Source organism: Podarcis cretensis (assembly GCF_951804945.1).
Source record: "Podarcis cretensis genome assembly, chromosome: 5".
Taxonomy (NCBI): domain Eukaryota; kingdom Metazoa; phylum Chordata; class Lepidosauria; order Squamata; family Lacertidae; genus Podarcis; species Podarcis cretensis.
Genome location: NC_137174.1, coordinates 7314819 through 7340899, shown reverse-complemented (window position 1 = coordinate 7340899; position 26081 = coordinate 7314819). Strand labels below are relative to the sequence as shown.

The 26081-nt window shown below is 43.3% G+C and overlaps 1 protein-coding gene across 1 annotated transcript in view; it reads right to left on the bottom strand.

The window, feature by feature from the left end:
• ANO2 (anoctamin 2) overlaps positions 1-26081 on the bottom strand; it is a 141234-nt gene that overhangs the window by 67120 nt on the left and 48033 nt on the right. The window contains exons 9-13 of the mRNA XM_079975130.1: positions 22648-22712; positions 16482-16616; positions 12688-12848; positions 11706-11788; positions 4739-4822 (exon numbers count right to left, since the gene is read on the bottom strand). Coding sequence (XP_079831256.1) covers positions 4739-4822; positions 11706-11788; positions 12688-12848; positions 16482-16616; positions 22648-22712 — 528 coding nt within the window. The remainder of the gene's footprint in view (positions 1-4738; positions 4823-11705; positions 11789-12687; positions 12849-16481; positions 16617-22647; positions 22713-26081) is intronic.

The window sequence follows — 26081 nt, the reverse complement described above, 5'->3', positions numbered from 1 at the left end:
CACTGCAGAACATAAGAACTTGGGGGCTTTGCTTTTGGCCACTGCCAGGCTTGAAGTCACATGGTTTCCATTTATAACATCTATAACCAAAAAGACGCCTGCTTCTTGGGAGAAGGGCAATGACAGGCCTAGACAGCATCTTGAGAAGTAGAGACATCACCTTGCCAACAAAGGTCCGTATAGTTAAAGCTATGGTTTTCCCAGTAGTGGGGAATGGAAGTGAGAGCTGGACCATAAAGAAGGCTGATCGCCGAAGAATTGATGCTTTTGAATTATGGTGCTGGAGGAGACTCTTGAGAGTCCCATGGACTGCAAGAAGATCAAACCTCTCCATTCTGAAGGAAATCAGCCCTGAGTGCTCACTGGAAGGACAGATTGTGAAGCTGAGGCTCCAGTACTTTGGCCACCTCATGAGAAGAGAAGACTCCCTGGAGAAGACCCTGATGTTGGGAAAGATGGAGGGCACAAGGAGAAGGGGGCGACAGAGGACGAGATGGTTGGATAGTGTTTTCGAGGTTACCAGCATGAGTCTGACCAAGCTGCGGGGGGCAGTGGAGGACAGGAATGCCTGGCATTCTCTGGTCCATGGGGTCACGAAGAGTCGGACACGACTAAACGACTAAACAACAACAACAACAAAATAACCAAAAATAGATGTATTATATAAACCTCCAATGACTCACACATCAAACTCCCCTCTCCTCTAACAGAGTCTCCTTTTGCCTGGCCTTGACATGTTTGAGACTGTTCCCTTTCCCCAACCATTTGATCCTATCCCTCTTTTGCCTCGAATCGTAGAATTGTACAGTCCAGTCATCGAGTCTGGAATCTCAGCTAAAGCATCTATGATAGGTGGACATCCAAACTCTGCTTAAAAACCTCCAAGGAAGTAGAGTCCACCATCTCCCAAGGGAGTCCATTCCACTATCAAAAAGTTATTCCTGGTGTTCAGCCAGAACCTCCTTTCTTGTAAGTGGCTTACACTCCAGAGCTGGAGAAAAAACAAGCTTGCTCTATCTCTCACATGACAGCCTTTTAGATATTTGAAGATGTCTATCATATCTCCTCTCTTTTCAAGGCTAAACATCCAGCTTTTTATGGGTTTTGATCTGATTTCATTCTAATGTAAATTCTGAGCCACTCCTCCATATTTATTAATATAGAAGAAGAAGAAGAAGAAGAAGAAGAAGAAGAAGAAGAAGAAGAAGATATAAACAACCTCTGTACTTCACTCAGTCACAGCTACAGTTATGGCTTTTTATTCTCCTTTGATTTGGTACATTCTCAAAAATCAATAAACCTGTACCATATTTATTCAAGTCTCATGTGCCATTGAATCTAATGCACACCTCAGTTTCCAGAACCTTGAAACCAAAAAAAGTATTTGCTGGCGAATGTAAATGTGTAATCAAATCTAAAGCGCACATTACTTTTCACAACATAATTTGGCCAAAAAAGGTGAGCGTTAGATTTGAGTAAATATGGTATTTTTTAAAAAGGAAGCTTTAACAATCACACATTAGACATTAGACAAGTGCATAGCAATTCATTTGAATATTCTAATGGGGGGGGGGGGGCTCCATTAATGGTGAGTTCAAGAATCCATCAGACTCCAGCATCAGCATCTATTATCACCCATATTTATCTTTCTCTCTTCTCTCTCTTTCTCCCTCCACAAAGGTAGCTTTATACAGGAAAGGGGAAAACAGCAGTAAGTACTGGCAACAGTACTCTCTTTGGTACACAAGTTTGTCTGTGTGTCTATATATAAATATATATCAGTGAAAATTAAAGGAAAACGCTAGTTTCTGGTACTAGCTTTCCTATGGGAGCTACACCATTGAACAAGCCCAAACACAGTTTTGACCAAAGCAAAGTCCACACAAAAGGTTAACACAATGCATACATCTGTCCTACAACCTCCCCTTAACAAAGCAGAGCAAGGGTCGTGCAAAGCGAATCTCTGATGAATATGGATATTGTTAAAACTTTCCTAACTTGGCAGCTTTATCAAACGGACAAAACATCCGCTTTGTAGAAGACAGAAAGCTTATCCGTATCCTCATTATCCTGTCAGGGTTTATGCATGCATGACAGCCACTGATATTAATGGAAACAATTATCCCAATGCATACATTTTAATGCGCCATGATAGTCTGGGCAATGGAAGAACTAATATTATCGTCTACAGTCTTTGCTCAGTTGCAGTTCCTTGCCTTTTATGGGGAAACCTCAGCCTGGTGAGAAAGTCATGCTCATTTTGGGATGAAAGCTGCATTACTAGAATATGGAGAATTATTACTCCAAAGCAGTTATGAAACGCAGCATTATAGTATCTTAATTTATGACACTATGAACTGCACTGTAGTTTTTGTTGGGTTGTGTAAAACCCTCCTGCAAGAAATTGAACACGTCTTTGAAACTGTTTTTGGCTTCTGCTGAAATTCAGATGGTTTGTCTCAGTATGGTAAACTTTGATGAACTGGGTGGGTGGAGAAAACCCCTTGAGAAGTTCTGGTTGCATTGAAACTTAGTGCTTCTCTTGAAGATTGTTAGATATAGGGGACTAACCAGCCTATTGGGCTTTACTATCCAGCAGGGCCAGATTTAGATTTGATGAGGCCCTAAGCAACTGAAGGTAATGGGGTCCTTTATATGTCCAGCTGTCATTTGTCAACAATAAATTACTTTCAATGGGAAAGCACGCCTTGGTTTTCGAACGCTTTGCTTTTGGAACAGACTTCTGGAATGGATTAAGTTTGAGAACAAAGGTACCACTGTATATAAAAATGAGCAAACCAGTGATATTTTAGGGAGCAGGCTAGCAGGCAGGGCCCATTACTTACATCATAGGAGCCTACACAACACAAAACACTGTTGCTGTATGTAGGTTTTATTTTATTTGTTTTTTTATCTTATATTTTGGAAATGTACATTCAGTTTTCTTTTCCTTTAATTTTTTTGCCCCCCCCCCAAGAGAGTAGGGCCCTAAACTATAGCTTGTTTAGCTTATACATAAATCCAGCACTGTCATCAAGGCAAGCTCTAAAGGTAAAGGGACCCCTGACCATTAGGTCCAGTCGCGGACGACTCCGGGATTGCGGCGCTCATCTCGCTTTATTGGCCGAGGGAGCGGGCGTTTGTCCGCAGACAGTTTTTCTGGGTCATGTGGCCAGCATGACTAAGCTGCTTCTGGCGAACCAGAGCAGCGCACGGAAGCACTGTTTATCTTCCCACCGAAGCGGTACCTATTTATCTACTTGCACTTGATGTGCTTTCGAACTGCTAGGTTGGCAGGAGCTGGGACCGAGCAACAGGGGCTCACCCAGTTGCAGGGATTTGAACCGCCAACCTTCTGATCAGCAAGTCCTAGGCTCTGTGGTTTAGACCACAGCATCACCCGCGTTCCTAGGCAAGCTCTAGGAAGAGGCAAATTGCCTCAGTCAGTATGGGTGGCAAATAAGTACCCCACAGGCCCTCCGCTTATTTTCCTCACTTGCCACTGCCTATGCCTGCCCTGCCAGCTCCTATGGCTCTCCAGAGCAATCCCATCTCCCTCCTTTCCTCCGCTGCCGCCATGACCCTGGCTCCTTCTTTCCCCAACCCGCCACCTTACTTATTCATTGTTTTGCCACTCCTAATGCTGCGGCTTGGCTCACTGCGCCACTGCCCTACTCTGAGAACATGTTGCGGTGTCTTTCGTCAAAGAAAGGCATTCTGGGTAAGGTGGTCAAAGGGAGTGCCTGTGCTGCTGTGATTTTGCCATCGCAGTTAGAAATTCTCTTTTAAATTTAGCTGTTTAACTATTAACTTTTTTAAAAAATCTAAAAAATAAACTTCAGCTGCCACGACAATGCCACAGTGGCATCGAAACTCTCATGGTCCACCTTGCCCAGAACACCTTGCTCTGAGGAAAGAGCCCAGGCATTCCTTTAAATATTTGGGGCGGGGGAGGGCTGGGCTCCCAGGAGTTGGCACCCCTGCTCTGGGCTATTCAGCTGACCTCCTATTGGTACAGACCTACCTCTTCTGCTTCCTGAATATGAGGGAAACCAGAAGGTACATCTGTGATATCCCTACCAGCAGAAAGTCTCAAAATGAGTGAAGCCAGCCTAGAATCTGCTGGATCCCAAGATGCTCTTACAGCCAACACTGGATGGTATCTGCCTGTCTCCCTACCTTCTCCTATTGCCACCATAAATGGTCGGGTTGCTGGTGTGGCAGTGACTGTCCCACTCTGCAGAGTCTAGGCAGTGGCAGCAGAAGTACTGAATTGTCCAAAGCTGTTCGTTAACCAAGCAATTCACTTGAAATAAATATCAGTCAATGTGTATCTTATTTTAATACTTAAGGATCAGTCATTAAAAAAAAAACCACCATTCATCAATGGAAAATTATCCGTTTCATTTTCAATTGTAGGAACACAACAAAATCAAAATAACACCCTCCCCATCCACCTCAAAATAAGCAAGAACTTGTCTTTTGGAGCAAAACGCGGTTTATTCAACCAAGGCTTTAATCAATTAAAGGTTATGGCCCTAAGAAAAAACATAATATGCATGTTGAAAAGAAATGGAAGGCAAAAATACAGTAAAAAATCAAATCAAATCAAAACTTTATTGCAGTCCAAAGACCCACAAAACAATTTCAAAACTAGATACAGTAAAAACAACCAGACAGACAGATGGAAGAAACCAAGGCAGTCATTTTGTTTCACAGTAAAACTGAAATGTCATACCTCATCTTGACATGCTTTTTTGCATTTTTCGGTTTGGGATTTCTTCTGTAGCAATTTGGTTTCATATTCTGGTCTGGGATGTTCCTAAAGAAAAATGTAAAAATGTGGTGCAAATTTAACATCAGAAGATCGTAGATAATCAAATGGAATAAAAGCACATCGATACACGATTCAGTAGCTCACAATTAAAAAACACACCAATCAGATAAGAAACACTTATCTGGTTACACTGTAACACTGATATGGTTATCAAAATGGAAAAAGAAGTCTAACCTTTACTAGTTCCTTGGGACGTTTTTGGCAGTGGAGAGGAAGGGAGAACACATTTAGAACCAACATCTTGCAATACTTACTAAATAAACGATTGAATTAAAATAGTCACACTGGACCTTATAACTGGTTTTGAAATAAGATGCGGCATTTGCGCGTTGAGGTCCCCAAGACACCCCAAATAAAAACACAATGACACTTAATTTTTGTTTAAGGTTTTTGGCATAATTTTGGCCACAACTTTATTCAAATTACAGCAATTTAAGTGGTTGCTTAGGCATTGGTAGCACTAACTGACCCCGCACGGGGACAGCTCTGACATTCGCACCCCCTGCGAAGTCACCTGGGGAGAGAGACAGGACTGGGAACCGTGCCTCACCTCTCCCCAGAATGCTCCCGGGGCTCTTGCGTGGCCCTAGCCCCTTGCCAGGGGGTTTCGGACAAAAACATGGGGAGCCCCTGGGTTCCTTTAACGGAAAACCCTTGAAGCAGCAGCAGCAGCATTTTGGAGGGGCAGGCACAGCCAAATCCATACCCCTCCACCAATCAATTCCCAAACCAATGCCTAACCGCAACCTTACAAGTTGTGACGATTTGCTACGCAGTAGGCAAAACCTGTGGGACGCAGGTGGCGCTGTGGGTTAAAGCCTCAGCGCCTAGGGCTTGCCGATCGAAAGGTCGGCGGTTTGAATCCCTGCGGCGGGGTGCGCTCCCGCTGCTCGGTCCCAGCGCCTGCCAACCTAGCAGTTCGAAAGCACCTCCGGGTGCAAGTAGATAAATAGGGACCGCTTACCAGTGGGAAGGTAAACGGCGTTTCCGTGTGCGGCTCTGGCTCTGGCCAGAGCAGCTTCGTCACGCTGGCCACGTGACCCGGAAGTGTCTCCGGACAGCGCTGGCCCCTGGCCTCTTAAGTGAGATGGGCGCACAACCCCAGAGTCTGTCAAGACTGGCCCGTACGGGCAGGGGTACCTTTACCTTTACCTTTACCTTTAGGCAAAACCAAATGGCACCAGCCAATCAGTCAAATGGACAAAATTCCCACTGGGCCCCTGCCCCAAAGCAGACAACCCCATGACAGGCATAGCAAGGTCAAGCAAACAGCCTAAAATTAGGGAAGGGAGGGCGGGTGATCCGAAGCATGCAGCGAAAAGAGGAAGTTCGTCGCTGCGTGCAGTGTATTTAACAAATAGGGCTGTCAATCAATAAATGGCAACATATAAATTTCCCCAGTAACAGCCCGCCCCTGCTTAAAAGAATGGCCAAACCTTTTGCCTAGCAACAGTGAGGTGTCTTGTCAGCCCCGACCGCAACACGTGCTCTCCATGAGGGAGAACACACTTTGCCTGTTGTCTGTTTCAAATGAATATATATTGATGAGACCTACACAACTCATGAACCAAATCAAATCCTGCCCGGCAAATGTATATTTTATTTATTTATTTATTTATTATATTTCAATCTCACTCAAACAATTATCTCTCGGTGCAGCTAATATCAAGTAGAAAACTATAGTGGCAGGCACTGTTCACAAACGAAAATGAGGCTTACAAACTAAAATGACAATGAGCAGGAGGAGATGAGGGAGATCACTCAGACAGTGCTAGAACAGAGCAGTGAGTTGTAAACAGGATTGTATAACCAGTTCAGGAAGGCTCATACTTCCTTTCTGGTGTTCTTGCTTGAACAGAAGCAGTGCAGCTTTGCATCAGACCTGTGGCCGGTGGCCGAAGCCAGAGTGTCCTTTGCCTGACAACTTCTCTGATCCTGTGCATACCGACACAGGCAGCAAAAACAGGAGACTAGTCAAGCAACAGATGGGCTATTCATGGGCCGTGCTCAGCTTAGTGGACCAGCTTTCTTTTTAAACACAAAGCATCTGAAGCATTTGGGGTGTCATTGTGCATAGCTGTCAACCGTCCCTTATTTGGTGGGAAAGTCCCTTATCACAGCGCCGTGTCCCGCTGCTGTCCCTTATGATGATGTCCCTTAAATTTCCCGGGTTTCAGCTCGCCCGGCTCGGGAGGGAAGCAGCAACTCGCGGTCCCCTGCCATGAGAGAGAGCGCGCGCTGGCACCGTCGTCCTGGTGCGAGGAGTTTCCATCGGCCCTTCCCCGCCTGAGGGGGGGAGGGAGAGAGACTCCCGCCCGCGAGCCCGGAGGTGACGGTGTGGTGGCAGCTGAGGAGGTGGCCTGAGGGAGGAGGAAGAGGAGGGGATGGGGAGGGACGCAGAAGGGCGGTAAACACCCTTCCCGCTGCAACCACCCCAAGCCGGATTGACAGCGTCTGTCAATCCTACCAATGTAAGTAACTCTTTACAATAGCAATATCCCTTATTTTGGCTGCTGATTCCTTATTTTCGAGGCTACTGATCCCTTATTTTCAAATCTGTAAGTTGACAGCTATGGTCATTGTGGGGCCGAACCGTATTTGAAATTTTTCGCTGAATGTAAAATATGATAAATATTTATAGTTCAGCAGGTTTCATGGTTTTCCAGAAAGCTAAATTAAGTGGGGTATTCAGACCACTGATACAATAACTAATACCTGATGCAATATACTAAATATATGATAGGGAGATCCCTCTCTCTCTTTCTCTCTCGCCCAAGATCTCTCCCTCTCTGCCCAAGTGCATCTCTCCACAACCACACATATGTCAGAGAGTCAGTGTGGTGGAGAGGCTAGAGTGTTGAATTAGGACCTGGGAGCTTCAGCCATAAAGCTAGGGATTGTAAAGTTCACTGGGTGAACTTGGGCCAGTCACTGTCTCTCATCCTAAGCCAGGCTTCCCCAACCTCGGCCCTCCAGATGTTTTGAGACTACAATTCCCATCATCCCTGACCACTGGTCCTGCTAGCTAGGGATCATGGGAGTTGTAGGCCAAAAACATCCGAGGGCAGAGGTTGGGGAAGCCTGTCCTAAGCCTAGCTCACAATAAAAAGGGGAGGGGAGACTGAGTTATTTAAAGGAAAGGTGGGATATAAATGTAATAAAATAAAATACACCTCCCTTTTCCTCTCACACGCAGAGAACACAATGATCTCCCTCTCTCCCTCCCACACAATGCTTTCCCCCCACAGGGGTACTCTCGTTTTGACTCAAGAAAACCACCATTTTATAGTTCAAATCAGGAAAAAGAAATACAATAAATGGACAAAAGTACAAAGATTCACAAAATGATTAGGGGTTTGCATACCTCCAGAAAAAGCACTGCTCCCACATCACAAATACATGTTCTCTCTCAGACAAATCACCTCTGAATCTCTCTCACACGTTCTATATGGGGGCATTCAGAAAAACCCCTCCACGGGGCAAAGGAAGCATCTAACTGTCAACGCCATCTAACTGGTGGAAGGCAGAGGCATGAGTCTGCAAAGATACCTCAACTCCTTCCTTGCTTCCCTAAAAGTAAAGGGACCCCGACCATTAGGTCCAGTCCTGACCGACTCTGAGGTTGTGGCGCTCATCTTGCTTTATTGGCTGAGGGAGCCGGCGTACAGCTTCCGGGTCATGTGGCCAGCATGACTAAGCCACTTCTGGTGAACCAGAGCAGTGCACGGAAACGCTGTTTACCTTCCTGCCGGAGTGGTACCTATTTATCTACTTGCACTTTGACGTGCTTTCAAACTGCTAGGTTGGCAGGAGCTGGGACCGAACAATGGGAGCTCACCCTGTTGCGGGGATTCGAACCGCTGACCTTCTGATCGGCAAGTCCTAGGCTCTGTGGTTTAACCCACAGCACCACCCGCGTCCCTCCTTGCTTCCCTAGCTTACTTTAAAAAAATCAAGCCCAGCATAGGGCAAAAGAAGCACTCCTGGACCCTGCCAGGTCCAGATGGCCAGCAGTTAGCAGTGGCCTGAGCATGTGGAGATATCCTTGTCACTCCTCCTTCTCCACCTTTTTCTTTTCAGATGCCCCAGCACAGGCAAACGTGGCCAGAACAAATGGATGACACTCATACCTGAGCATTCTTCCAGGAAAAAAAAGAAAACCCACTCTTTGTGTGTATCGTTTTGGTCTATAGGTCTATAGGCCAGAGAGTTTAGTTGTCTTCCTTTGTTCGTCTATAGCATGGGCAGGCAAACTAAGGCCCGGGGGCCGGATGTGGCCCAATCGCCTTCGCAATCCAGCCCGTGGACAGTCCAGGAATCAGCTTGTTTTTACATGAGTAGAATGTGTCCTTTTATTTAAAATGCATCTCTGGGTTATTTGTGGGGCATAGGAATTCGTTCATCCCCCCCCCCAAAAAAAAATATAGTCCGGCTCCCCACAAGGTCTGAGGGACAGTGGACCGGCCCCCTGCTGAAAAAGTTTGCTGACCCCTGGTCTATAGAGTAATAAGGATACTTGAAAGAGGGGCGAGTACAGATGAATGCACTAGCTCTGCCCTGCTACCATTTTGGTCATCTAGAATGCTCATTGCGTCTCCTCATTTGTGTTAAAAACCTGAAGAATCAGGTTTCTGGAACATACGTGGAGACTCCGTGAGTACAGAAAGTTCTCAACTTTGAAATCTGGGGAGATTGGCAAAGGGTACAGAGGTAGTGCAATGATTCTTGTGTCCCCTTCTTGATTTAACTCAAATGAAAAACACCCAAAGACAGCTTTAAGCTTACAAATTTCTAATCTTTGGGTTTAATTCTGAACTTATTTTCACCAGTGTGGTTTAGCTGAAATTATTGGAGTCACACCGGTGCAGAAGCCGGTGGAATTAAGATCTTTGTTTAAGAGAGGGAAGGCGGTTTGACTTAGAACAATATTGTAAATGACTCTGATGTGTTGAGGAAGTCTAAATATCCATGCACGGAGAATATATATATATATCCACATCACACACATCCACTAATGCTGGAAGGAAGCCAGTCCAGCTGCCAGACACTTATTGAAAACCATGTGAGCCAAGCTAAAGACCAAATAATTACTCCAAATGAAAACTGAGACTTCCCATCTTGGAAACAAAAAACAAAATCCTGAATTTTGTACTTATGCAAACGCCTTGTTGACGTCAGTAGGACTTTTCTGTGACCAAGGAATAGACTCAAATATACTGTTGACACTATGGAAGTTACCTATGGGAATTTTAAAATAACTTGGATATCTGTTTTGTTTTTTAACAGTTCTGACATCCATTGATATGTTTTCTGTTTGAAACAATATACTTTCCCCCCTACATATAACTAACAGTTGGATAGATTGAAGGTTCAACCCTGGTCTGGGGACTGGAGAATTTTCCTACATCAAACCGTCTCCCCTATCTTAAACAACGATCATAATTATACTGGGTTCTGAACTGGTGTAATTCCAGTAATTTAAACACACAGCAAAAATAAAATACTGAGAAACAGAATTCCATCAATGACTCACATCCAAGACATAAAAGGAGCTAATGCAGGAGTCTTTTTATCCCTGCTCTAATGTTCAGTTCTGATTCCCTTCATTTTCTCATGCATCTCAGTTGCCCTAATGGTAGTTCACTGTGCCAATCTCAAGTTATTTCTTTTTCTTCTTTCCAGTAATCTTTCTAATTTTGTGATTAAGGCTAACCATCTTTCCTATCCTTTTAATCTTCACATTTATATCATTTATTAACTTTCTGACTCTTCCCCTGTCTCCCTCTCCATTCATCTGCAGAATCTTACAATTTATCTACATCGTCCACCTATCATTCTGACATGTAGCTACTAGAAAAAAGGGGAAAGGGGTTGAAATCTAGAAGGCTGCAAATCATGTTAACCCTTCTTAAAAAAAGCATATTGAAAAGGTAGAATAAGGGAATATAGGTCAGTGATAAACCAGGGACGGATACAAGAAAACGGTAAGATTTTCATTGCATGATAACTGGGCTCAGCAACAGAAAAGGGAAGCTTCCTCCAAATATTATTCTAGACAGAGTTACTATAGTCCAAAGATAAACTCAGCTGAAAAGGCTTGAGCGATTTATCTCTATTTCCTATGAAACAATTTTCCACCAACAGCATATAACATAAATGGAAGTTGTTTAAAGAAAACTTAAAATCTCAGTGCCATGTTATGCTTGCTATTAATATTATATTACTAAACCAATGAATGGCTGGATGGTTCCCACCAAATCCGACTTTATTTGCTACTGAATCCACTCTTACTATACCTCTCTGTTCCTGTGACAGCAATCATCTCATTCTAGTCTGAGGTAAGGTAAACACAGTTGGCACTGTGGTCTAAACCACAGAGCCTAGGACTTGCCGATCAGAAGGTCGGCGGTTCGAAGCCCCGTGACGGGGTGAGCTCCCATTGCTCTGTCCCAGCTCCTGCCAACCTAGCCATTCAAAAGCATGCCAGTGCAAGTAGATAAATAGGTACCGCTGCAGCGGGAAGGTAAATGGTGTTTCCGTGCACTGCTCTGGTTTCTGTCACAGTGTCCCGTTACGCCAGAAGCGGTTTAGTCATGGTGGCCACATGATCCGGAAAGCTGTCTGTGGACAAATGCCGACTCTCTTGGCCTGAAGCAAGATGAGCACTGCACCCCATAGTCACCTTTGGCTGGATTTAACCTTCCAGGGGTCGTTTACCTTTATTTTACTTTAGATTGCATCTCTTTTTGTCCCAATGTCATATCCATCCACACCCTATGGATTTATAATAGCAAGTCTCCACCTGATTATTATTTTTTATTGGAAACTATTTGGACTACTTAAAAAAGTAATAATAAAAAACCCTTACTTCTTCCTCCTCCAAGCCAGTTAGGTCCCAGAAATAACTTAGTCTCATCTGCAAACGCTTCCAGTTTTCAAGGAACATGGTGGCTGAGAAAGAAAATCCAATTTTAATCAGAAGAGGGCTTCAGGGTCAAAATTGATTATTCTGATTACCAGTATGCTGAATATTCAAACCCTCCTAATAGACAAAACAAAATAAAAAAATTCCTTCCAGTAGCACCTTAAAGACCAACTAAGTTAGTTCTTGGTATGAGCTTTCGTGTGCATGCACACTTCTTCAGATACACTGAAACAGAAGTCACCAGACCCTTCTATATAGTGAGAAGGTGGGGAGGGGTATTACTCAGAAGGGTGGTGGGATTGGGTGATTGGCAGATAGCTGTGATGAGCCTGTTGACGACTCTTAACGACTGCAATAGGTTTTACAGGAAAAAGCAAGGGGTGAGAAGGTGAAAAATGGCTTTGTCATGTATAATGAGATGCTACTGGAGGTGCTACTGGAAGGAAGGTGCTACTGGAAGGAATTTTTTTATTTTAAGGTGCTACTGGAAGGAATTTTTTTATTTTGTTTTGACTATGGCAGACCAACACGGCTACCTATCTGTAACCTCCTAATAGAGATATGCAGCAAATCAGAACCTGAGCAGTCTAGAATGACGCCTAGAATAGGTAGAGTATAATCAGCAATACAGGGAACTATTCTGAAATGAAGCACTACTTTTTGCCTGACTTGAACCTGTTGCCAAACAGCTTCATTGCATGACCTTAAAATTTTAACACTTCATATAATTGAGAGAAAACTTATAACATGCTTTCCAGAGGTTATATTTTCCCATACCTCCAATAGAACACCAACACGCCCTTGTTTCCTTATTGGTACTACTTTTGTGGTGTTCTGTAAACCTGGAAGGAACCCATCACTGAGCATCATCTTATGAATGTTGCCCTATCTAACTGAGGCATATAACATTCAAAGCAAAACTTACCCCAAAGTGCCATGAAAACAGAGAAAAAGACGGTGGCAGGGTTGTCAAATAAGTGGCTGGCGCGTGCTGTGCCACAAGCACTACTAAGGTTCCAGTAGTCACATGTCTTGTCACACAGAGGGCACATGGTGAAGGCATTACGCTGGTCGCACATCTCCTTGCTATGAAGAGCAAAATCCAAAAGATTAGAATAGCATGTTATCTGTGAGGGAAGTTGCTTTCTGCTACGGAACAGTCACAGACTTTCATTCAGTGAGAACAGAATGGCAGAAGTTCAGACATCCAGATGATGGCTAAGAGAAGGGAGTATTTATTTAAATTCATTGGTTGCTTTCCTTCTTATTTATCTATTTGAAATATCTGCAGGCCATGTTTCTATTAAAAAAAATAATTGTAGTGACTTACAAATGAAAACTACGACAAACGGCAGTAGGAACAAAAGATAATTAAGATCTTACCCATTTCTTTGCAGAATCAATCAATACAATTTAATTACAAAAAGAGAATGAAAAATGGCTCCAGTAAGGCAATAAAAATTAAAAAAAATCACTAAGAACCACTAAGAAGCATTTCTTGGGCTTAATGCCAAATGAAATTGAAATAGCATCCTCCTCTAGGTGTGGGAACTTTACAAAATGCTAAGAGAAGGGTGCTATTTAGTGGCACCAAGAAATACACAGGAGAAGGTGGCTTGACCCTTGCCTTGCTCACCATTTTCCTTGCCTTCCCCCTCCCCCTCCCCAGTCATTTCTCCCATCCAAGTGGTTGCTGCAGGTGGAAGAAAAACAGCTTGTCCAGAGTTTTGAGTTGGGCTGCCATCAGTATGCTGATGACACCCAACTCTACCTGTTGATGGATGGCCATCCTGACTCGGCCCCAGACACACTGATCAGATGTTTGGAAGCTGTGGCTGGATGGTTACGTGGGAGCCGGTTGAAGTTAAATCCTTCGAAGACAGAGGTCCTTTGGCTGGGACGGGACGATATGGGATTGGGGGGGGGGCAACTCCCATCTCTCGCGGGGGTGCAGTTAGGGCCTGCAAGACAGAGCTGTTCCACCAGGCCTTTGGCCAGGGCACAGCCTGACTCCCTCCTTTGGCAATCTTCAAAGAAATCCAGCCCAATGGTTGCCATCAATTTGATTTGAATTAATTTTAGAATGAATGATTTTAGAATGTTGTACTATTTTATTGTTGTTAGCCGCCCTGAGCCCGGCTTCGGCTGGGGAGGGCGGGATATAAATAAAATTTATTATTATTATTATTATTATTATTATTATTATTATTATTAGTGTGGAGAAGAAGCGACGGGCAGGGGAACGGCTAAGCACTTTTCCTTTGTCTATCATTTATTTCTTTCCACTCTAATGAACACTCACTTTGGTCATAATAGGACTGTTAGGCACACCTTACGCCTCTGAGTGATGTGTTCTAGGTGGGATGCTTACCTAGGTTCAGTTTCCATTGGAAGGAGGTCATTTTGATATTTCAAGAATATTGTAGTTGATTTGCAAATATAAAAGGGTAGACATAGGTGAAGGCACAGCTTAATCCCAGGGAAAGAGATGCTGTTCCTTTACAAAGCCTCCAAAATCTGGCAAGCCCTCTCTGTTTCTCCACTTCCTCTCAGCCAATTGTCATATTTGCCACCTCAAACCTAGTTTCTATTGCTTCTTTTCACAAATATCCCCAGCCTTTTCTCTGAACGGTTTTTCCTGTTCAGAACATCCTGCATCAAGAAGCCATTTGCACCCATGGAAACACATGACCTTTGCATTCTGATCTATCGCAAATCTACCAGTGATATTCAATTTCTCTGAGCAGGCCTTACAAGAAGCTCAGCAAAATGCAAAGAGACTGACACAGCGTGAGCAGCTGAAATACAGTGAGCATGAAAGCAGGTTTCTGCTTAAAACATAAAATTAGCATTGAACCTTTTAAAACAGGGTGGGGAAGCCTTGGACTTGCAAATACTCTTGAATGACAACTCTCAATATACCTAGTTTGGCCACACCTGGAGGACCTCCTTTTAAAATACAAAAAACACATTCTTATGGCAGAAAAACAGCAGAGGGTGCTACAGATACAGTTTTGCCATAAACTCCACCACTTTAGATATTATAAGAGAGTATTTTTGTAGGACAAGGAAATTACATTCTTGTTGGAAAGGTGGGACCTTTTTCATACCCACAGTAATGTTACTTTCACCTCTCCCAATGATAGCACAGTTTCAGAATGTATAATACGGAGTTAATGGACAGAACAGAAGTCACATTTATAGTGTAACTGGGAAACTGCACAGCTTCTGATATGTTTGCTTGTCTTTAACCAAGAATGCAAAATCAATACAATATTTATTTAATAGTAATTTTTGTGATCACAATCATTTTGCTTACAGTAGCTAGGCATTGTTCACAGAACATAAAATAAAGGTAAAGGTACCCCAGACCATTAGGTCCAGTCACAGACGACTCTGGGGTTGCGGCGCTCATCTTGCTCTATAGGCTGGCATTCGTCCGCAGACAGCTTCCAGGTCATGTGGCCAGCATGACTAAGCCGCTTCTGGCGAACCAGAACAGCGCACGGAAATGCCGTTTACCTTCCCGCCGGAGCGGTACCTATTTATCTTCTTGCACGGGTGTGCTTTCGAACTGCTAGGTTGGCAGGAGCTGGGACCAAGTAACAGGAGCTCACCCCATTGCGGGGATTTGAACTGCCAACCTTCTGATTGGCAAACCCTAGGCTCTGTGGTTTAGACCACAGTGCCATCCGTGCCCCATTATTTGTGACATAAAGAGTCACAAATCCTACCTTCATATTTACAATCTAAGGGGCATGGCACCAACTTATATATACATTCTCTCTGTTAAAAGCACCCAAATACACTCTCTGATCTTCCACTATCGATTGCAGCCGATATGGCTGCATTTGCTGGGGTGGAGAGGGAGAAGTCAATGTTGAAGCAAACCACTACACGTGACTGAAGATAACTGGTAGTTTGGCCCTCAGTGATTAGGCATATGAAGACAGGGGAGTAAGGGGGGGGAAAGGCAGAGGATGGAGATATATTTGAGAATGCCAGAACAGAAATAGTTAAAGCTATGGTTTTCCCAGTAGTGATGTATGGAAGTAAGAGCTGGACCATAAAGAAGGCTGATCGCCAAAGAATTGATGCTTTTGAATTATGGTGCTGGAGGAGACTCTTGAGAGTCCCATGGACTGCAAGAAGATCAAACCTCTCCATTCTGAAGGAAATCAGCCCTGAGTGCTCACTGGAAGGACAGATCCTGAAGCTGAGGCTCCAATACTTTGGCCACCTCATGAGAAGAGAAGACTCCCTGGAAAAGACCCTGATGTTGGGAAAGATGGAGGGCACAAGGAGAAGGGGATGACAGAGGACGAGATGGTTGGATAGTGTTCTCGAAGTATGAGTTTGCCCAAACTGCAGGAGGCAGTAGAAGACAGGAGTGCCTGGCGTGCTCTGGTCCAGTGGGTCATGAAGAGTCAGACATGACTAAATGACTAAACAACAACAACAACAACAACATACCAATGGAAGGTGCTGGGCAGATATTTGTATGGCAGGACACTGCAATGGTAGCAAGCAGGGCAATGTACTTTTAACGAATGGAGGACAGACAAGCATTTAAAAGAAACTGGAGGAGTAACAAATCTCGTCCTCATTCTTTTTCAGCTTACCAGCTCTGTAAATGGATGCCTTTCAGCACAAAGTCATCGACAATGCACCTGAGCATCATCTTAGATATCAACCCACACTTTGGATGTGCAATCTTACCTAGGAACGTCACTTTCAATGGTTAAGCATCCGTACAGGAACACAATGATTCCAACTACCGAAGATGGAATAAGAAACTCTGTGTATAAGCCCAGCCAGGCAAAATACATTCCGATTTTTTCTCCAAAATACTTTCTAAAGAAAGAAAACAGAATGTAAATTTCAAAAGATTAGTAACAGTCCTTCTAGGGTTCCCTCAACAGTATCAACATATTTTACCAACAGTGCAGTTAACCACCCATTGTAAAACAGATAAGTAAAACTGCTTTGATGTGCAAGATATGAAAAGAAAGTGAACTTCCTTTTTGCCATGGACTCATCTACCATCTTAGAATTCCTGCTCCCTGATTGCAGTCATGGGATTTTTGTCTTTCACATGATGGTATATGCTTTGACTCTACAGAGTGGGAAGTGACGGAGGCAGGATGTTTGTGTAACTGTGTTCCATGAAGTGGGACTATTGTCCTTTGTTCTTTTTCTCTTTGCTGTCTAATGCTAGAGAGAGACAGAGCCATGTTGCAGTGCTCCGTGTGTGTTTATATGTAAATAAAGTAGATTAGCCAAAATGCTGAGTTGCTGAGATCTGTCACACGAACTGCGCAGACTCTGTGGATCCCTAAGTGTGCCGGTGTCTGTTGACATTGGTCGCCGTGATGTTCGGGCTGAAGAAAGCTTAGGAAGCTCCCGAACAATCGACCATGAGGGAGAGAGGGAACATGCCAGTCGGGCATGTGTCTCTGCCAGGGTCCTTCTTGAGTGTAGGCCAAGTGTAGTGTCTCCTTAGCCTCTGCACCAAACCCAAAAGGTTTTATACTTGAGTGGTTTCGATTAAGGCAGGGTAGACATCTAGATATCTGCTGCCCTCTTATGGGTGACCTACCGACTTAATTCTCAGACTAACATCTCTTTTGCTGATGTAAATGGGCAGCACACCTTTCAGTACCCATTGCCCGAACGCTTTACTATAAGATCAAGGGAAGTTCAAGGGTATTTCATGCCATGCAGCAGCCTGGGATAGCAAAAATAAATTGACCAGCCCTGCTTATTACCTTTTGGCAATACACAATTGCTGGCATTTTATTTTTTTTTTATTTGTAATTGCCAAGTATCTTCTCTGAGAGTTTGCCGGAAAGGTTACATTCAGCTGTTCAGTGAGCAGTAAATTTATAGACACAGAAGTTTGAAACAATCAAGTTCCTTTAAATATTTAGGAGGGGAAAAATAGGACATGTTTATGTATTATTAAACACAGCATCATAATTGTTAACATTGTTATGTTGTCAACGTATCACTTAGTCATACAAGATTAACCAGAACAGACAGATAATAAAGGCTTAAAATCTGCATTAGACAAAAGAATGAGCGATGAGCATGAATGGAGAAGCAGACAGAGAAAGAGAGAAAGAGAGAGAGAAAGAAAGAGAGAGAGAGAGAGAGAGAACAGAGATAAAGCCATAAAAAGTGAGAAGTGCATCTAGTTGCTAATCATCTAGATAGTTCATGCTTACTCTCGAGAAACGATGGATGACATTTAAACCCTAGCAATTTTCAGCTCATTTGGAATGTATTAGACGTTAATTGTCTCACTTATTTCTATTCCTCCTGTATCACAAAGTTAGAACTAAAGAGACCTTTATAAAACTGTAAGAGTGAGCTCAGTAGGAACCAACACATCATTTTTTTCTCTTTTCTTTTTTAAAGCTCAGGATTAGACATTCTCTATCATTTGCATGATTCTGATTATTGTGCCTTGTACTCTCAATGAGTTCTTTTCCCCTGTAGATGTGTACATCTGGTATTTTTTTTAAAAAAGTGAATAAAATTGGACTTTGAGGAAGTCTCAGAAGGGAAAGGAGCAAAGATGTCAAAAGTTGTCATTCAGAGCATAAAGGTCAATTACTTTTGTTTCTAAATCAAGAGTTCCAAAGTATTTTGGAGGCACCTGCCTCTTCTGAGCCCAAGCAATGTTGTCTAGAATTTAAATTAATATTTAAGATGATTTGCCAGAGAGACAGAAAAAAATGTACATAACATGGAAAGATCTTTACGAGATCAGCAGCAAAATGCTACTTATATATATTCAAAAGTACAGTCCGCTGAGTTTACTTGCAGAGCAAAGGGCATTTTAACACCCCAATCCTGTCAGAAGTGGGGTTTTTTAAGTAGGTATAAATGCTTACCGAGAGTTAATTCAGGCTCAATCCACAATAAATTTTCCTATGTATGACTCACTGGAATTGAATAGGGCACAGTGTGCATCAAAGTTACAAACATATACAGAGCGAAATGCTCTCGTTTCCCCATAACATTAGAACTCAGTGTCACTTAATTAAGTTGATAGGCCATAGATTCAGGAAAACCAAAGGGAAATGCTTCTTCATACAACCAATAATTAATTTAGGAAATTTGCTTTCTTGAGATGTAGCTGGATTTAAAAGAGGATTAGGCAAATTCATGGAGATGTCTAGCAATGCCTGTTAATTGGGTCTTCCCTTAAAGAGGGCGCATATTGCTGTGAGACCTGGACACCTGACACCCTGTGTTGTGGGTGGGTATGATTGGTCAGCCACAACACCCAATTGGTAGGTCCCTCGAAGCTGGGTGCAATCTGGCCAATGGGACGCAGTCCAAACGGTTTGAGGGACCTATTTATGCCCATGCACATGACCCAGAGCTTCCTGTTTTGGCTCATGCATCGGAACACCCCCCCACACACACACCTCTCCCTATATTTAGGGCATTTTGCACTTGGTATGCCGCCGTCTGTTGTCTGTCGTCGGGACAGGGGCACGGCAGGTATTTTCCCCACTTGGCTGATTGGCTGTTACCATTTGGGTTTCGCCTGCCACGTAGCAAATCGTCACAACTTGTAAGGTTGTGTATAGGCTCTGGTTCAGGTGATAGGGATGGGAGAACGCTCTCACCATCCCTATGTGAAGGGTATTCTGTCAAAGGAATCCAGGGACTCAATGGTTTGGTAAACCCCTGAGTGGGGGTTGTGCCTGTGCCTGAGTCCAGGGGGACATTTGGGTGGCGGAGTTAGCCCGTTCCCTGCTTTCAGCTTATTCAGGTGTTCACCCTTAGCTGACCTATGCTGGAACCCTGGGTCAGCACTCCCTGCATGGCAGGGAGCTAGTCGAACCAGAGCCTATGCAACCACTCACTTTCTGTAATCAATAAAGTTGTGGCCTAAATTCTGCCAAAAACCCAAACCAAAATTTGAGTAAGTGTAAATTTATTTAGGGGGGAGGTTTCTGGGTCTGAACATGCAAATCAAGACAGCCAAATTTAACATCCAAGGTTGGAGGCAGTATGCCATTGGATAGTAATTGCTGGAGACAACCATGGGCGTAGGGTTAGAGGGTTAGACCGCACACTCTGCTGGGAGTTTCCTAGAGGTGTTGAGCAAAGTGATGAAAGCACTGATGGACTGGAATGGTAACCCAAATGTAAATAAAGAAGGAGTTGAGGGATAAAAAAAGGGGGGGTTGCATTTTACATGCCTGGGCTATCTGGAACAGCATTTTGATGTGTGACATAGACTGGAAAGAATTTGAAATGCCTTTAGGACAGAAAGGGGCAAGATAAACAAAATATACTCAATGTTGCTGAGTCACTTATCTGGGATGCCTATTTGGTTTCTTGCATCCCAGCCTCTCTCTCTAAATCTCCCACATTCATGCAACCGTGAGTCATATGATGTGCAGCTACTTATCTCTGTTACACAACAGAATGGCAAGCAGAAGTCATATCTGTTGCAACACCTGGCAAAAGGTAACCAAAAAGCTCTGGCAGGAGCACTTTTTGAGCACAGGAGGAAGAATCCAAATTCTGTCTCATAACTTCACTCCGCTTGGGTGCTGCCTTACAGACGCATTGTGGTTTTCAAACTTCCTATTTGCAGGGAACCCTTTCCACACTGACCTGTTTGCAGATGCTCTGCTCCCTGCATGATGCACCACTGAATGATCTTCTAGGCTACACTCTCAGTCTCAACAACTTGCTAGCTAGGCTGGATGATCCTCCAGCATGGAAGTGAACTGCTGATGGAATGAGAGATTGCTCTTTTCCTCCATTGGCCATTCCCTGCATTTCCCTGCTCAGCGCTGAGAAAGGGGAACATGGGCTGTGTGTGAATAGGGCAGAAAGGATGGATAAGTATGAAAGTGGGGTGTAAGGATGTTTGTGGCTGGTGTGGGGGCTGTCCCTCCCACGTTTGCCTTTGGCCCTGCTCACTGCACACAGGGACGGTGGCCCACAGTTTTGAAAAGGTTATGCATCTCTAGATTACATAACCAAACATTTGAATTAATGGAAGTTCTTTTGACACACTATTTAAACATGATGATGGTTGCATGAAGAGCAATTGCTTGTTTGGCATTCCACAAGAATGGTGTTGCATGTCGAAGGCTCACACTCCATGAACTGGCTTATGCAAGACTGGCACCTGAGTTCAACATGAACTGCATACCTTCCAGGGACAGCCCAGAAATTACAACAGCCCTAGCGGAGATGACGGGCAGAATCCGTGACCAGGAGAAGGAGACAGTGGAAGAAGATTGGAAGAAATTCAAAGACTATCTTAATAAATATTATAAGATTAATGAATGTTAGATTGACAGGGGACAAAAAATAATGTGGTTTTCAGAGATCTCGATTAAGAAAAGGAATCTAATTAGTAAAAAACCTTTGGGAAATAAGGGAATGGATTTGCTGATTAAATAATGAAATTAGAATACAATACGGGGAGGTATGAGGAAGTCGGGGAAAATAGGTTGAGAAAATAAGATTTGAAATTATACTTGTTGTTTTGTTTTGTTTGTTTTGTTTTTATTGTTGTTGTATGTATTGGTATTTGTATGTTTTTATTGGAAACTTTAATAAATATCATTAAAAAAAGAAAAAAGAAATTACAACAGCCCTGGTTTCTGATTTGACCCTGGAATGTCCCTATTTCCCCCACCAGTGATGCTGCTGCTGCTGAGCTCACGGAGGAAGATGAGCCTGCACTTATCTTGAATGATGATGAAGATGATGATGGCTGTGGCGGCTGTGAGAGAACATCCTGTTGCTGTCTCCATGGCTACTGCTGCTGGTCGCCTTTCTTGGGCAGCTCATAGCAAGCAGCTATTGGAGTGCAGGTGAGGAGAAGGAGAGGCTGTGGCTTCTAAGGCCCAGTCTTGTGTGATGGGCTGGCTCTGAGGAACAGGCAGAGGACAGGGCTGCCCTGAAGAAGAGGACTTTGGATTTGATATCCCGCTTTATCACTACCCGAAGGAGTCTCAAAGCGGCTAACAATCTCCTTTCCCTTCCTCCCCCACAACAAACACTCTGTGAGGTGAGTGGGGCTGAGAGACTTCAAAGAAGTGTGACTAGCCCAAGGTCACCCAGCAGCTGCATGTGGAGGAGTGGGGAATCGAACCTGGTTCACCAGATTATGAGTCCACTGTTCTTAACCACTACACCACACTGGCTCTTCTTCCTGGGTGGGAAGAAAGGGGGTGCACAGTGCAAGGAGTCTTGATTTTTTTTTTTAAAATGCTTTGTGCACCTGAGTCTAATCTTCCCACTTTCTAAAATTTATTTATTGATGTGTGTTTTTCAATCTACCAAAGAATCAAATCAAATCAGGATTAAGGGGTTTTCTCAGGACAGTGGAGGACGTGTGTGCTGGTCCCATTGATATAGTGGTGGTGGGAATGACAGGGTCACAAAAGATGGGAGGTTGAGGAGGGTCAGTTGCAAGGAAGTGAGAAATGTCCCTATTTTCATCTGAGGAACGTGGGATGGTATGGAACTGAGCAGTTAATGTACTGGATGGTAAATATTTTCCTAAACAGAAAGAGGAAATTCATTTAACTGCTAGGAGACGGAGATGCAAAAGCTTCTCAATGACTTTGCCTCTCAGAAACTAACTCAGAACCTTCAAAAACTACTAAATGACATTCTGGAAAGGTACATCACCTTTCATTAATATCACCTTTCATTAAATCTTCTGCAATAAAATCTGTGATTTAGTATAATGGAAAGGGAGAGGCTAACTGCCTGATGCAAGGCCCCACTGACCAGAATCTTCCCCTAGTGCAAATCAGTGCAAATTTGCCAGTTTTGCCAAAGAAGAAACTTTACAATTTTGCCAAGAAGCTGTTGCTGCGCAATTAATTACCTTACAAGATCAATAGGCTGAAACTTGTAAAACGATCCATATCGTGCCCATTCTTGATACAGCAGCTGTGTGGGGAAAATAGATATACTGTTGACATACTGCATTTAAATGACAAAAAAAATAAAGTTTCGGGGCTTACATGCAGCCATGACTGGGTCCCATGAGATGTGAGCTCAAGTTTGAAACCAGAACATGCTCCAGAACATGCAAAATAATAACAAAAAGTGCATCATGTAGCACATATATGAACATCTGGATTAAAATGCAGGGTATCTGAGGAAGAAGATGCTTGCTACATGGAGGAAGAAGGCCCAACACCCCTCTTTCAAAATTAACTACTGAGGGTTGTATCAAACAAAGCTAGTCAGCTGACAGTAAGGTTTCCATCAATGAAATGGGGAGAAAATTTCTTTTACACTGATTCACCCTCTTCATCGCATACCGATGATCAGTCTGTTGACCAAACAGAGCCTTATCTCAATGCCACACCAACTCTGCTTACTTTTCTACAGTCAGTAAAGTTCTGGTCTGTTTCAACATCTTGTGTTCTGGTTATTTGCCCTTGCCCTATAGCACCTGCCTTGCAATGGGGTTTATTACCACTTAGTGTGCTTAAAATAATTCCAAGTCTACACAAAACAATCTTGGGTTGTAATCTAAGCAAATAAACCCAAAAAGCCTAAACAGGAAGGGGTAGAGTAGGGACTAGATAAATAATGTGCATTAATCTAGTAGTATACGCAGGTGGCGCTGTGGTCTAAACCACTGAGCCTAGGGCTTGTCGATCAGAAGGTTGGCGGTTTGAATCCCCACGATGGGGTGAGCTCCTGTTGTTCGGTCCTAGCTCCTGTCAACCTAGCAGTTCAAAAACACATCAAAGTGCAAGTAGATAAATAAGTACCGCTCCAGCGGGAAGGTAAATGGTGTTTCTGTGCACTGCTCTGGTTTTGTCAGAAGCGGCTTAGTCCTGCTGGCCACATGACCCGGAAAAACTGTCTGCAGACAAAAATCGGCTCCCTTGGCCAGTAAAGCAAGATGAGCACCACAACCCCAGAGTCATTCGCGACTGGATTTAACTGTCAGGGGTCCTTTACCTTTAACTTTTTTTTACCCAACGGAAAGCAGTGGGGCTTGCATTCCAAATAAACATTATCGAATTGGGCTGTATGCCCTGGACACAACTATAACTGAATAGGGTTTACAGTAAATTCAGACAAGTTGTCAGTGGAAGTTCTGAATGAACACTGCACCCCTATGTATCACGTGTGTTCCAGTTTCCTGGCAACTGTTCCTCACAGATCATTGCTCCTCAATGACCTTTCCAGGATATCGTCTTTAAAACAACTATGTACAGGCTATGGGATATATCCAGCTAAGTCATATGCAGAGATGATCCACTAGAATCAATGAACAAGGCAGATGAGTTTACTCTAAGTATAACTTAGTAAGATGCAACCTTGTCCAATCTTAAACATGAGTACTAGTGGAACTTACATCATAGCAAACATGGATAGAATTGCACTGAAAAGCAAATTAAATGCCCACTATTCTGCATACTGCAATGAGTAAGGTCCATTATTGACTTCTAAGAATGATAATATATTGTGAGATAATTATGTATTTCTAGTATATATCAAAACAAATAATAAACAGTTTCTTTTTGGGGCTGTCTGTATAGCCGCCTATCAAGATGGAAAATGTTGCTGAAAATATTTGAGTTGCAGCTTTTCTAAAATATATTTATTATGAGAATTGTTGAGACAAAATGACTCATTTCCTCTTCTTTTTAAGGAATATTATTGCAATGTTGAAAAGTGCTTGCCTCTTTTGTCATTATTTTGGCAGTGACTGTGAAAATGTTTTGTTGATTCAATTATATTTTCCCCTCTCGATCTCTTTCTCAACTGGCTTCCTTTGCTATCCATGGTGTCATCATGTAGCCAAAACTGAATTGCATTCATTGATGGGATTCCTTATTTTTTGAGATCACCCAGCCAGCTAATATGGGAATTGTTGTCCTCAGGCACATCATCACCCAGATAAATCTAACTGGCCATGCATCATTGTGATCCATCACACTCACTAGTTTGCCGGCATCAGGAGAAAACAAGAAATCTGAACCAGTATTAGTGAGAGCAAGAGCACCAAGACGGATTAAATAAGAATGTTCTCACTATTAAAGCATTTTTCAGAAAATGTCCCCATTGAGGCTGAACCAAAGCTTCATAAAATCACTGGTTTTCCTGAATTCTGAGTGTCATTTCACACAGTGTGTAGGATCTGAACAAACGGATTCAAACTGCAAGAAAGGAGACTAAACATCAGGAAGAACTTGTTGACAGCAAGAGCTGTTTGACAGTGGAAAGGTGGTGGATTCTGTATCATTGAAGGTTTTCAAGCAGAGTTGCATGACCATCTGTCACCAATGCATTGCAGGGAGTTGGACTAGATAACCCTCAGGGTCTTTTCCAACTCTACAATTCTATGAACATTTGCATCATTTGTTTTCCCCCACAAGAAAAACCTGAAGGCGGTTGATTAGGACTGGCCTTTGCTTTATGAGTTGGTTTGTTGTTGTTAAGTCGTTCAGTCGTGTCCAACTCTTCATGACCCCATGGACCAGAGCACGCCAGGCACTCCTGTCTTCCACTGCCTCCCGCAGTTTGGTTGGTCAAACTCATGCTGGTAGCTTCGAGAACACCATCCAACCATCTCGTCCTCTGTCGTTCCCTTCTCCTTGTGCCCTCCATCTTTCCCAACATTAGGTTCTCTTCCAGGGAGTCTTCTCTTCTCATGAGGTGGCCAAAGTATTGGAGCCTCAGCTTCAGGATCTGTCCTTCCAGTGAGCACTCAGGGCTGATTTCCTTAAGAATGGATACGTTTGATCTTCTTGCAGTCCATGGGACTCTCAAGAGTCTCCTCCAGCACCATAATTCAAAATTATGAGTTGGTACATAAATCTTAATCAAGGGAGCTTGCTTACAAGAAAATAAAACCCAGTTAGTGTCAGTCTACCTTTGTCTGAGGGCCACACACTGCAAGGAAATGGAAGCTGTATTATGTACCTTAAAGGAAACACCATCAAAAGGGCTGAAAACCGTTTTTTAAAAATGTCTCCCTTCACTTTAAACCTGATCAGGGCATTTCAGGAAATTAAACACTGAAACTATTCAGGTTCAGATAGAAAACAGATGATGTTGTACGTAGAAATTCTATAGTCAAGTCTTATGGCTGGGCCATAGGAACATGTGTGAGCAATCAATGCAGTATTTCTGGAAAGAACCTTTTATGTTTTTAATACTTAACACTTCATAAGAGGACCTAAATGGGCAGGTTAAGGAGAAGGGCAGCCCAACTTCTGGGGTGAATATTTTTCCAGGCACTAAGTCTATTTAAAGTAGCATTTCCACTTTTTGCTGTGATATCCAGTGAGT